Raw genomic sequence first — 13,212 nt, 5'->3', positions numbered from 1 at the left:
GTTTAAAGTATAACATGGTTATATTTTCTTACTTGGAAAAGTGATACATTAAATCTATGTGGATTTTATTATGAATGTAAACATGATGTTTTGTATAAAAACAATAGGGGGGAAAAACGTACAAAAAAAAATATCAGGTTTCTGATATAATTTCCAGGTCGACTGGACGTTCAGATACAAGTTCTTGTGTGTATTAAGGCCATGCACTTACATTAACTTTTCTGATTGGTTAAGATTCATTTTTCTGAATGTTTTCTCCAACAAATATTTGTCAGATTTGACAAGTTTTACAAAATGCTCTATATTTTTTCTTGCTCTTTTTATCTTAAAGTTTATCAAAGCTATATCACAGGAGGAAGCGTGCGAGACGGCGAGTATCATCCTGGCAATAAAGCAGATATTTTATCTCGTAGCTAAATAGTAGCTGTTTATGTATGAACTACTTATATGACATCACATTACCTCTTTGTGTGGACATATCATGTAAGGTATGGGTTTTGTGTGAATGTAGAATATAGTTATTGTGTCAAATCTTGTCTTAAGACATATAAGTAATTATTGTGTCCTATTCTGTATGTTACAGTGCTTTAATGGGCAGATTTATGTACACTCTGTTGACGGATTGTCTTAATTGTTGTTATGACTTTGATTTGGACTGTAGACGTCTCCTGTTCTGTGCCTTTGTCATTTGGAGTAACAACTGCGCTCTCATGCCTTGACTTACTTCTGAAAGTCTTTTAGAAAGAAGGAAAATCCATTTTACAAAATTGCCACTTTTAACAGAAATGAATCTGATGCTAAATGTATTTTTCAAACTTAAATAATCAATCAGTAACTAAAGTCCCAATAAATATTCATGTATTATCTTTCTCTCTCCCCTGTTCTTAGTAAAACTTGTAGTTAATATTTGTATCATCCAGCTGTGTGACATTACGAGTAATTTTAACGTCTAGACGGAGAAAATCCAGCAGTTTTATTTCTGTAACTGTTATTGCACATGTAGAGGTTACTGCATCAGTTATACACTAATGTAAGTGGTGTCTAGATGCATGTAGTCCAATAAAAACAAAGGCACTAAAAATGAACCTGCTGTTTGTTTTTTCTTTTTATATGTGGCATTGGTTGTAAATCAAAGCCCAAATCTCAAAAAAAGGAACATTTACTGGGCATATTTACACAACATAGTTGACACAAACACCAAGAAAAGAAGAGCAGATCCCAGTAGGGATGCTCTCCACTGATATTCTGAATCCATTCTTCATTCAACACTTTGAGAAGTGGCGAGGAGAAACTGTCAGGATCTGATGGTGTGACGGCCCTGACGGTGCAGCATCTGGCATGTTGAGCACGCATTAGTAACAGAGCACAGCACACAGCCTGCAAAGGAAAGACCACTTGGTTATAGCCGTATAGTGATGCACTTCATGTAGTGGCATGTACGCACGCATCCGAGCTTTGAAGTAAAATACTTGAGGGAAATAAAACATGCACACTTAATTAGTTTTAAGGGCTAGCATCAGTGGGTGGCGAGCACAGCAGAGATGGACATGAAGTAGTTATGAGAAGATTATATCTGGGGCAAGGAGACGTGGTGACAGTTTCTTTAGTGTACAGCATACACCTGTATATATGATAAGGATCCTGCAATATATATACGGCCACACGTGCATCGCATAAATACATCTTAAACTATGTTACTGAACTTGCCATTTTTATGGCCTAGCCTTTACTTAAAGGTCCAGTGTGTGGGATTAAGGGATGTCTATTGGTAAAAAATAGCATATAAATTCAGGAATATGTCCTTATTAGTTCATAATCACCTGAAAATTAGAATAATGTTTTCCTTACCTGAATTCCAGTTCAGACCAAAGACTCACACCGAGACAAGTTGAAACAGGCAGCTACTTGCAATGTGCCGTTCTGCAACGTTCAAAAAAACCTTCCGGTTCACACCAATGCAACTAGATGAGACAGTGTATCATCTCTATGCAACAACTGTGTACCTCTGTTCTGATTTCCAGCTTTTCAGACTTATGTTGTGGCTGAATATAATATGTAGCTTCTTAAAATGAGTGGGGATAGTGATAGTGTGATACTGGCTACAGCTGCATTTGTAGTGGTGATGAAACGGCAAAAACAGAAACAAAATGTGCATCAGATGGACTGTATTCATAATATTTTTTTTATTTTTGTATACTTTATTAATCCCCCTGAGGGGAAATTCAATTTTTTCACTCTTTCGTCATTAACACACAGGTCCACATGCACAAACTGGACCTATACATGCACAGAGTAGAGAGATGTCAGAGTGAGGGGGCTGCCTTGGTCAGGCACCCTGAGCGGTTGGGGGGGTTCGGTGCCTTGCTCAAGGGCACCTCAGCAGTGCCCAGGAGGTGAACTGGCACCTCTCCAGCCACCAGTCGGCGTTCAATATTTGGTCCGGACGGGGACTTGAGCAGGCAACCCTCCGGTTCCCAACCCAAGTCCCTATGGACTGAGCCACTGCCGCAATAATAAGTTAGCAGCGGCAATTAGTTAGTCAGTGAGAATGTGTGTGGGCGGGGCATAAGCACATACAGCGAGCAACAGCAACCTACTGTCCGCCACCAGCACATGTGAGGACGGAGACAAAGGGCTCAGTGGGGAAGGAGCACCTGAACAGCAAGCAAACATGTCGTGTGCGGCCATTTTGACTTGACCAGCGAACTTCACTACAAGCTGATTGGCTGTAGAAAGAGGTGACATGCCTCATGTTCTAAAACCAGCTGCCAGCAATTTGACCAGTTGAGTTGCAGGTGACACTGTCAGCTGGCTTTAGTCGAGCTCAAAGAGTCAGTTCACATCACTGCAACTTTTCTCTGCAACGTTCTAAAATAGTTTGATTTCGTTGTGAATGATTGGTCTGAATTGGGCTTTAGAATGAGCTGTTTAATTCTACATGTGGAGCTGGTCCTCTTCCACTGACTCCACCATGTTGTTCTACAGTAGCCCAGAATGGACAAACCAAACACTGTCTCTAGATAGGGTCATTTCCATTCTTGGAGACAGAGACAGTGTTTGGTTTGTCCATTCTGGGCTACTGTAGAACAACATGGTCACCGTAGTTCTTGTACACACATGGCACACAGTAGAAGTTTCAGTCCTAAACCCTAACTGCTAGATGCTACTAAATCCTACACAGTGAACCTTTAAAGGTACTTCATATGGTGTTTTCTTGTAAACTACGAGGAGTTGTTTTCATTTCGTGTCTCTCACCAAAATGCACTGCATATCCTTGAGATCTTACAAACATGTTGCATGCATTTACTTCCTCATTTAACATTTTAAAGCTGATTTTTATATGTTCATAAAATCATTCAATGTTAACATCCATTTTTGCTTTTGTCAGTCTTCTTCTGTGCTGTCTTTGTTTGGCACTTTGCTCTGTTGGTTTCCTTATTATCGCCACCAATTGTTGAAAAGCAGAATAGCCTGAAACCAAGGCTGGATGTGCACGTGTCCTTGCTGCTCCATGGCACTACTATGGTACCTTTAACTAAGCATGTACTTAGGTTAAATTAAGTTAAAGTCAGACATATTCTGGCCAAGAAAGCAGAGTGCAAGTTAGAGAAAATGATACACAACAGAAAGAATACTCACAGCCGTTTAATGAGGATTCTGCTGTAAACACTGCATTAGGTACAAGTATATATATCTCAGCATAAGCCCAGTTATGAGGAATAACCTATTAGAGGACTTTAAAAGGCCAGTGACAATTATACATAGCTTAGTCACAAATCCAAGGGATCTACATGAGGCTTATTTATAATAGTGTCTCAACAAACTTTCTATCTAAGAAAAACTTTCATCATGAAGCTTAATCCAGATCATTAGTTTGCAACCTTTACTATTTAGGAAGTAAAATGGTGTTTTCAGTTGGCTGGGTTACAAATAAAATGCAGTCAGATCAGTGACTCCCCCGGTGACGCAGCAGAGGATTAAAAATAAACAAAAAATTATTTCCATCTGCTCAGCAATCCTCCGCTCCTTTTGGGACTGCACGGCATCAAATGTAACTCCTCAGAGGAGTTTCACGGTAAAGGCACTCGACTCCAGATTGGTGGAGCAATCAACAACACACTGCCAAGATGTCAGTTATGAGGATTATTATGCACTGCTTGTGTGGGAATCGTTAATCTCAGATTTACTTTTATTGTGTTTTAAAAATGTGTGTAAATACAAACTTTTACTCATTTTAAATCAGCTATTTTTTAATGTTACATGTAATTCTTACTCAAGAAACTTGACATCTTAAATAAAATGTAATAAATTAAAAATTATTTTTCATGAAACAGACAGGACCTATAGTGTACGGCACACAAAATGTTCACTCTTGAGGAAGAGAAATGGCAACAATCTCCTTTTGGACTCAACTTAAAACTTCATTTCAAACTGACAAACCTTCCAATACGAACATAAATCTATTCTATGCCATTCCTCCTCCTATTAATGTCCCATATCCACTTTAAAGTGATGTGGAAATCTTTCACCCCCACTCTGTGTTCTCTGTGACTTTCCATCCGCCTGGAGGAGGCGGTAGGAGAGAGGGTGGAAGGTCAGGGATGGAGAGGAGCTGTTGAAGTATTTCACTTTCTTCTTGGCCCTCTTCGCTGTCTTCCTTATTTTCCCGATCTCTGCAGGGATAAATAATTGAGCAGTTGAATTCTAAATCAACAGGAATAACCATTAGCAATGCTAACCATGTGTGACTAAGTGTTGAAACAAAAAGGAAAGTGCATACCCTTTGATACTGAGGGCAGTTTGCTTCTTTTCTCTTCTGGAGAGCCATTCTTCAATGCTTTGCCCGGGTATCATTCTGTCTACAGAGCCCTCTCTGTGCCTTCTCTCATCTGAAATAAATTATAGCTCACTCCTGTCAACATATCCCAATCCACACAGTCTTCTGCACAAAATGTTCTTGACACTTTCTACTTGTATACTATTAGGTTTCTTTTAGGGAGTGTATGAGAAAGTGCTGACCCAAGGTACTTGGAGTGCTTTCTTTTTTCTGAGTTTGTTTCAGATGCACCATCTGCAGCATTACATTTGAGCTTTTAACAATCTGGAATATGATGATCATCTGTGACGTGAGTGCAATGCTAAAAGAATATTTTAGATAGTACTATTAAATTTGCAAATGATATGTGTGGCATATTGCTTTGGGTGGCTGTGATGTTCATTTAAAAAGGTGTAAATGACAAGGTAGACAGCTCTAACCTTTGGTTTCAGCTTACCTTCCACCTGTCTTTTTAAATTAAACAGATCCTCTTCAGACATGTGGGAAAACCTGCAGTTCGGGCCAAAATCACAAATTCCTGCAAATAAAAACCAGGGAAAAAATGAGGGTAACAAAAAGGTGTTCAATATAATTTCCTGGTTATGGGATAGCTGTATCATTTAAGCATTCTGTTACCTTTTTGGAGAAACTTCCTGCAGGGTTTCTTTGTTTGCTCGTCATACAGAATGGCTGAAGAGTCTTGGCAAAGAAAAATGACAGTGTTGTCCATGGTTGTTTCTATAATCTTCCATAATAAAGTTAACAGGTGGGCAGCCAAGATGGTATAACGAAATGTAAGCATGCTTAATTCATTAATCAAAATCTCCCAAATAGGTTTAAGACTAGCATTTTCAATAGTTCAATAAAACATGCAGGATCACTGTCTAGTTTAAATGCATTTACACTAAAACATCATGTCATAAAAAGAAAGCATGAAATTACATTTTTATTGTGACCACATCCTAGACATCAAAGGACAAATTGCAAGGCTCACCTCTGAAATAGTCATACCAGGCTTTTTTGGCTCGGTGATGCTGAACACCATTCAGATGTTTTTTCCTGTTATGCATGTTGTCCTGAAAGGACCGGTCGCAGTAGTCACAGTAGTATCTCTTCCCCATGGTGCAGGCTATGTGCTAAAACCAGCAAGATGTCACCTTTTAAATCACTGAAAGACAGTGAACAGAAATGAAACACATTTACAGTAAATAACCGCTCTATCAACACATGGTGAGGGAATAGCTGCGCTGACCAAAATAGTTTCAGTATGATACAACATCAACTGAGAGAGCATTGCCATGTTGTGTTCCATTATGCACAAAACGAGACAAAGGCTTTTCTAAAACAAAAAGAGGTGTTTAGTCAAAGAGACTGTCATTGATGATTATTTCTGTGATTAACAGATACAAAATAAAGCAGGAAACAGTCAAAAATGCAAATTTACAGTTTCCCATGATCCAAGACAACATCTTCAAATTGTGGTTTGTTTTGTCTGACTGCCCAAAAGTCTAAAACCCAAAGATGTTCTAAAGTAATATAAAACAGCAGCAAACCCTCAAATCTAAACAAGATTAAGTATTCATAAATTCATCTCAGTCAATTCATTTATCAATTAATCAACTAATCCTTTGGAGAAAAAACAGTACGAAGTACATAACAGACCTAATCAGGCCTAATCATGGTCCTAGTATTGATCTATTTTGACATTTGAGACTTCCCTATCAAAGCAGGGTTGCTTGGATTTGCATAAAACATTTCTGGTCTCATTTGTTTGTTTACTTTCACATCAAATACGTTTGTATTTATGTGAAAGTCCCACATGTAATTACAGATTTGGTCTAGGACCACAAAAAATGATTGCATGAGAGGCACAAACTGGATCCAGCCTGATATCAAGAACACAAGGAAGATCAGCAATAGGATAAACAAGAACAAGTGGAAATGGCAGCCATCTTTTGCTGCCATCTAATGGTTTAGTTATGGTTTAGTTATGGAGGTGCATTTATTTTTGCCTTGGTGTGACTTCCTGTCTTACTCTAAATATCAAATTCTTAAGGTATTAGACTGTTTAGATATATGCTGAGTATGTAAACCAGTAGTTTGATGCTCGGGCAATTACTCCCCCAGATTACCCAGCGTTCGCTCGTAGCGTTGTTAGCGTTGGATAGTTAGCTAACGTTAGCTCGCATGCTATTTTTTTTTTACAGTTAATGTTATTGCCCAACGGATTAAGGTTTGCTTTCAATCCCTATGTTTACTGAATTTAAACTGGAAATAGCACAAACCATTGGCGAAACAATGCGATCCTTCTAAGATGTTTGCTTTTTAAAGAAGACCACGTACAGTTTGCAGTTAACTAACGTTAGTAACAAAACGGAAATACTTACATACGGCATCTTTGCAGGGTCATAAAGCGAAAAGCGAAGCATTTTGACTCAGCTTCCGGTCCTGCGCACTGCGTTATTCCACCAACATGGCGCTGGCAAAGTCTGTCTACAATCTGCTCTTCAGGAGAACGTCTTCTTTCGCTTTAACCATCATGGTTGGAGCGGTCTTCTTCGAGCGAATATTTGACCAAGGTGGCGACGCGATTTTTGAGCAAATGAATCGCGGGGTAAGTGCGTCTTCTTGGTGTTTTAATGCTTGTTTTATCCTGACCTTGTACGCAGAGGGCGAAGCGGCGTTAGCATTAGCTAACCTAGCTTGCCCGCTAAGAGGAACAGTCGCGTCATTTTACAACTGCTTGCTGATATAATCTATGTGCTCACGGGAAATGTCTAACGTTATCCAGTATTGCTTTATTATAGAAACTATGGAAACACATCAAACACAACTACGAGAACCAAGACGAGGAATAGGACGCCGCGGGGTTACCTAAGGCTAAAGTGCAACTGTTGACACACTTCCCTGATCCATTCTTCTGGACTCCATACCTGAAACAAGCATCAGTCAACATGGACAATGTGCTCATAGTCATGCCCAGGCTGGCAGCGGCAACTGGAGGACCTGTGGGAGCTGACTGACTGTCCAGACCACCATGAAGATGGAGCAGTGGTTCCTGTCACCTCGTCCTCTAACCCTTCCTGTTGTTGTTTTTAAAGCCTTCGTTCCCCTCAAAGATTGTAAATGGTTAAATTAAACATATGTTAATGTCGTAAAGATCTTGCCATGTTTTAATTTATCATATTGAATATGACATGCATGTGTCAGTGTAAGGATTGTCAATGCATTTTACTTGATTTTTGGTAATACTTTAATTTTAGTGGTATTTTCATCAGAACACACACTCTTTACACCCTATGCATAATGCAGCCCATCTTTAGTAAAACTGATGTTTCCATTGAACTGCATGTGTGCAAGCTTTTTCAAAATATACAGTGGATGGGTACTTGCAGTCCTTTTCATATGTCTGTGGCTGTTTTTAGATTTTTATGTACCTTTTATTATGTCATTTCAAAATTGCAGTGTTATGACAGCATGGTATCTGAGCTCAGAGGGAATTCAAATGTCCAAGTGGGCAGACAAAAGACTGTATTCCAATGAAAGCATCACTTTGCATTCACTATTTAACCATTATGTGTTTCCAAATTGCTGTAGCTGTGCCTTTAAACCACAAAATCATGCTTTATTTGTCACTGTCATTAACAACCTTGCAATATTTTTCACCAAGAAAATGAACACGTAACACAAGGTGGAGGCTTAGAAATCAAGTTACATGGCATTTTATCACAATGGGCTGCATACATACAAGTACATGTTCTGTACAAAAATCACCTGAATGAAAAGGGACATTATTTAGAGGCTATAGATGGCAAAAAAAAGGAACATTTAAGAAGCAGCAAAGGCCACGGCCGGATTCTGAGACAAAAATGCCACAGAATGGTGTGAGGAGGACAGACAAGTGCTCATTGTTTCCACATGTACTATATTACAACCAAACAGTAAGCCTTCATATGATAAGTAAAAATAATAGTTATAAATACACCCTTTGTTTACATAGCATATTTTCAAGCAAGTTTACAACAAAAATCATTTACAAAAAAAAAAAAACAGGACAGCCAGGCTGGCAGATTTCAGTGATACCAGTAATCAGTGTATGAGCCTTAACAATGATTCCTTGTGCACACAATACTGTACATAAGGTCTCTGCAGTTAGATGTGCCTGCTGTATTAGCTTCAAGTACATACATAATACGGAATCTTAAGCTCAAGGATGACATTTTATATTTGTATGGGAAGACAATCTTCATTAGAGATGGGTTATAAAAATGTCTATATGCACCACAAATATTGCAATGAAAAGAAACTTAAATTGTTAAACTCAACTTTTCCTTTGGCATGAAATGATGAAGCTTATTCAGATTAACCTGCAGGTCAAGGTATAAGATGGTGTTGGAAATCTAAGGCTATCAGTCAAAAGTATAGCTTATACTGGCCTGGCCAAACTAGCAAAAAGTAGCTGCCACCTTTTACCAAAAAATCACTTATCATTGGCTTATGCCTAAATTGAAATTAAAATGTACCCACATAAAAAGTTTTGCCATGTCAAACCATCATTACTGCTGATGATGAAGACATGTAAACTGGACTGACAGGGTCAGGCAAGGCCACAGCTATTCAAATTCATTGCATAAAACTGCACCTGAGCCTCAGGCCTCTAGGGGGCACACTAGCATTGCCCGTCCCACTGAATTACAAGAACCACTCTCAACAACATAGTAGCTGATTGCTTAGTGATAGATGGCACGCCCTGATTTCATTCCTCTGGGTTCAATGGAAAATTTGCACCAGGGCGAGGAAACATTTGTTCTTGCAGTGGAAAATCAAGCAAATAAGCTTTGCGCAACATTGCTGGAGCAGTAACTATGTAAACCTTACCATGGAGGCGAGTATCAGCTGCAGACATTTACAACTTAGGTGCATAGGGGAGTCTTACTGTTTACTCTTCATGCCAGTTTTAAAAGAGTGTAAACACATTATTTTTATGGAGTGTACAATGATGAAAGATACAACAAACTGTGAAGAGCAATTATGGCCAAGATGTTATGAGGTGTCTGAGGTGCTGAAGGGTAATAAAGCTTCTAGGTGACACATCTGAAGTAACGTTATGGATGCATTGTTCAGAAGAAAACTGAAAAACACACATGTTGTAGGATAAATTACAACGTTTTCACTGTAAATGTCATAATTCAAGTCAAACTAAAAACAGTATCCTTAAACCAACCCCACAGTCTAGTAAGCCACAGGCTCACGCCCAGCTCTGACAAGTACTGTATTTCAGGTGTGAGCATTTTTTCACAGATTGTCCTGAATCTCGAATCAATATTTTTCTTCACGTTATATCCGAGAATTGAAGACTCTCCAACTGGCTGCCAGGGCAGGAAGCGTCTGTCCTGAATGTTCTGGGCTTCAACTGCACCTCCATCCTCGATACAAATGGCCCTCATCTCAGCGTTTCGTCTCCTCAGCTCGTTTACCTCCTGTTCCATTCTGTCTCTCCCGTACGCCTCCACTCTGGCCCAGAAGGTAGCATTAAAGTGCTGATAGAGTCTCCAGTCAGCTCCGTTCCACTGTAAAGCTTTGGCTCTCAACTCAGAGGTAAGACGCGATACAGATGAGCTCCTGCGAGCATTGAGTTTAAAGTATAGTATGTCCTCCATGGTCCAACACAGTGTGTCCTTAAGCAGGATAAGAGACTCCTCGAAATATTCTGCTACGAGAACCAGATCAAAACGTTTTGATAAGTTATGAATATTCCTCATTACACGAGAATCATCGGCCTCCAGATTGTTATCAAAACCAAAGTCAAAAGAGAGCAGATTTTTAAGGTAGAATGAGTTAAAGGCCTCTGGGCTGTAGAAGGTCTGAGGACTGTTTAGAAACTCCGCCAGTTTGTTCTCTCCATTGATCCTCCACGTGAGAGGAACTGCTCTGTGATAATAGTGGAAGGACGACTCAAAGAGAGCCACTGGGTCACGTAGGATGGTGATGTACACAGCGTCTGAAGGCAGGAGCTTGGCTACTTCCTGATGGTCGAAGCGCATGTGGTTACAAACAATGTTGAAACAGTCTCCAGGCCTGTAGTCCTTCACCTGGGAGCACAGGAAAGGCGACGGGTAGAAGAAGTCGTTGCGCCCATCGGGGAAGGCGAATTTAAGCTTGTGCTTTTCTCCAAATCTGAAGAGGATGTTGAGTATGGTGCTGCTGGCAGTTTTATGGGTCTTCATGAACATGACGTTGAATGTGGGGGAGCACGCTTCTCTGCTCTGAGAAGGTGTGCTCACATTTTTCTTTAAAAATTTGGCCATACTGAGAGGACACGTGTCTTGTTTTGAGCCCCTGTGAATAAAACATATGGATCAGCAAACACATAACAGACTTTACACAATAAAATAATGCTGTCTTTTTCAATCTTTACCTGATCTTTACTTGGGTTGTGTTCATCAGGCAATACAGCAGCAGCATGATGTTGGTCAATAAAACCCAGAGAACTGTCCTCCATGTTAAAAGTGTACACTTCTTTCTTTTGATACCAGACATCATTAACACCAAAACAGGAGCCTGAAAATGACATTAAAAAGACAAGACAGTGAAGACATTTACAAAGCGGTATCGATGTTCCAACATGATCTTACTAGGAATATTCATAACGTAACATTAGCTAGGGGTTTGCATGTGGCAAGCACCTCTCTGGGCTTCCCATCCCTCAAAGTGCTTCTACATTACATGCAACATTAACACATTCACAAGGCCAAGGTTACAAGGGGCCACCAACATTCTCACACACTCAGTTTGGAGTTCAGTATCTTCTCCAAGATTACTTTGACACGTAGGCTGGAGGAGCCAGGGACTGAAATACTGATATTCTGAGTACTGGACAGCCCACTCTGCCTCTTGAGCCGCAGCCACTTGGACATTGGTAATGTTTCTGCTGAGCTTCTGGCTGCAGAATTGCTTTGAGTGAGCACGAGAGGAGAGGGAAGGGGGATTTGGATGGGGGACTGGGAGCTTGAGTGGGTGCTGTGTGTTTATGTGACATTAGATCCCAATACTGCCTTCTCAAAAAGTGTGCCCCCCCCCCCCACATAAGTTACACTCCTGCACACCTTGCTTGATTTTGCTGTGTAACTGTTGTGTTCTCACAAACTCAACGAGCAGCTACACAAAGCTCATAAACAGTAGTAATTCCCTGCAGCAATCCTTGCACACGGGCCACCTAATTACCCCCTTACCTCACCTCATCCCCCAATACAGCCGAGTCATTATTATGTATTTACAGAAAGCGCACCTGACCCATTTGAATTTAATGTTTTTCACAGATGAGTTTAAAAGAAAATCTACATGATAAACGGAAGAATGAGAACAGAGGAGATAACAGATAAGCAAGAAAACTGCTGCATCATTCTTTCTGTCAGATAAAACCACGGCCCCCATGTTTACACCATAAACATGTTTACGGTGCTTAACTTACCTTCACAGCAGAAACAGCAGAAATAGAAACACAAAAGAGGCACATGCAAAACACAGCTGAGACACAAGCACCGTAAAACAGCATAGTGCTCATAGCGCAAATGGCTAAATATCAAATGTTTGACACTAGACATATGCTCATGCTTCATGTCATGTGGACAATGTGCGTCAGTTTGCATTCCAGCTCTGACTTCTGATAAAGCTGACAGTCATATATGTAGTTGATTTGTTACATTTGATGAGAGTCGTATGTACGTCTCAGAGCAGCTGCGGTTATAAAAGACAAATTGATTAAATAATATACAACATGAAACTTAACTTGAACTTTAACTTGAAATAACAATTCTTATGACCCATTAAGAAAATTTAAGCTCCTTGTGATTATCAGAACAGCCTGGGTATAAACAACATGCCAAATCACAGATACAATACGTGAACATATGTGTGGAAGACAAACGAGCAAAGAGCGTTATTTACCTGCAGATGACAGCATCAGAAGTGTCGTTATGAGGCTTTGCGACCAGGTGAAAGAGAACCCTCTATTGTTCGGAGTACTGGACACACACCTGAAGCCATATCTCATTGGCTGTGAGGGCTAAAAGAAGTCAGATGTAAACTCTCCTCCCACAGAGGCTGAACTGGTCTGTAAAATAGGCGTCTGCTGAATGGTACATCTCTACACAACTGTTGTAACCATGACAGATTGTTGCGTGACAAATCTGCTTAAAGAATTGAAGTAGGTCTTTATCTTTTACCTGTTAGATCAGGGCTTTGTCACCCCTTATCTAGCAGGTCACATCGACTTGACACAGGGGGCTCACTGGCATCTGTGTGACAGTGAGTGTAGTTGTTGATGTCACTGACATCAGATTACGTCAGGGAGGACAACCACAGCTATGTCACTACGAAAGAAGATAAGGGTTGTG

General features: G+C 40.1%; 3 protein-coding genes across 4 annotated transcripts; 1 reads left to right on the top strand and 2 right to left on the bottom strand.

The window, feature by feature from the left end:
- Nucleotides 1-3,629: 3,629 nt before the first annotated feature.
- Nucleotides 3,630-7,282, bottom strand: zmat5 (zinc finger, matrin-type 5). 2 transcript variants are annotated; one of them, XM_033647355.2, is made up of 6 exons: nucleotides 7,204-7,282; nucleotides 5,811-5,984; nucleotides 5,453-5,515; nucleotides 5,274-5,354; nucleotides 4,781-4,889; nucleotides 3,630-4,673 (listed from the first exon to the last, which is right to left on the bottom strand). In XM_033647355.2, the coding sequence occupies exons 2-6, from the start codon at nucleotides 5,935-5,937 to the stop codon at nucleotides 4,526-4,528; spliced, it is 528 nt and encodes a 175-aa protein (XP_033503246.1). In that variant the 5' UTR covers nucleotides 5,938-5,984; nucleotides 7,204-7,282; the 3' UTR covers nucleotides 3,630-4,525. The 2 variants fall into 2 exon arrangements, with proteins under 2 accessions (XP_033503246.1, XP_033503245.1); XM_033647354.2 differs by lacking the exon at nucleotides 7,204-7,282 and adding an exon at nucleotides 7,102-7,203.
- uqcr10 (ubiquinol-cytochrome c reductase, complex III subunit X) lies at nucleotides 7,266-7,975 on the top strand. The gene is made up of 2 exons (XM_033647356.2): nucleotides 7,266-7,430; nucleotides 7,624-7,975. Exons 1-2 carry the CDS (start codon nucleotides 7,290-7,292, stop codon nucleotides 7,672-7,674), a joined length of 192 nt encoding a protein of 63 aa, XP_033503247.1. The 5' UTR covers nucleotides 7,266-7,289; the 3' UTR covers nucleotides 7,675-7,975.
- Nucleotides 7,976-8,306: 331 nt separating this feature from the next.
- On the bottom strand, nucleotides 8,307-13,193 carry gal3st1b (galactose-3-O-sulfotransferase 1b). Its single transcript, XM_033647353.2, has 2 exons — nucleotides 11,235-13,193; nucleotides 8,307-11,155 (listed from the first exon to the last, which is right to left on the bottom strand). Exons 1-2 carry the CDS (start codon nucleotides 11,357-11,359, stop codon nucleotides 10,006-10,008), a joined length of 1,275 nt encoding a protein of 424 aa, XP_033503244.1. The 5' UTR covers nucleotides 11,360-13,193; the 3' UTR covers nucleotides 8,307-10,005.
- Nucleotides 13,194-13,212: the final 19 nt, after the last annotated feature.

This window comes from Epinephelus lanceolatus, chromosome 19, assembly GCF_041903045.1.
Source record: "Epinephelus lanceolatus isolate andai-2023 chromosome 19, ASM4190304v1, whole genome shotgun sequence".
NCBI classification, from domain to species: domain Eukaryota; kingdom Metazoa; phylum Chordata; class Actinopteri; order Perciformes; family Serranidae; genus Epinephelus; species Epinephelus lanceolatus.
The sequence above is the reverse complement of the archived record's forward strand: the minus strand, read 5'-3'. Positions and strand labels throughout refer to the sequence as shown.

What these genes read in the sequence shown, in the direction of transcription:
- uqcr10 (XM_033647356.2), top strand. Translation starts at nt 7,290, where the DNA reads ATGGCGCTGGCAAAGTCTGTCTACAATCTGCTCTTCAGGAGAACGTCT. An exon ending in TTGAGCAAATGAATCGCGGG is followed by an intron (nt 7,431 to 7,623) that starts GTAAGTGCGTCT and finishes GCTTTATTATAG; the next exon opens with AAACTATGGAAACACATCAA.
- gal3st1b (XM_033647353.2), bottom strand. Translation starts at nt 11,359, where the DNA reads ATGATGTCTGGTATCAAAAGAAAGAAGTGTACACTTTTAACATGGAGG. An exon ending in ACAACCCAAGTAAAGATCAG is followed by an intron (nt 11,156 to 11,234) that starts GTAAAGATTGAA and finishes TTTTATTCACAG; the next exon opens with GGGCTCAAAACAAGACACGT.
- zmat5 (XM_033647355.2), bottom strand. Translation starts at nt 5,937, where the DNA reads ATGGGGAAGAGATACTACTGTGACTACTGCGACCGGTCCTTTCAGGAC. An exon ending in CTGGTATGACTATTTCAGAG is followed by an intron (nt 5,516 to 5,810) that starts GTGAGCCTTGCA and finishes TTCTTTGCCAAG; the next exon opens with ACTCTTCAGCCATTCTGTAT. An exon ending in ACTGCCCTCAGTATCAAAGG is followed by an intron (nt 4,674 to 4,780) that starts GTATGCACTTTC and finishes TTATCCCTGCAG; the next exon opens with AGATCGGGAAAATAAGGAAG.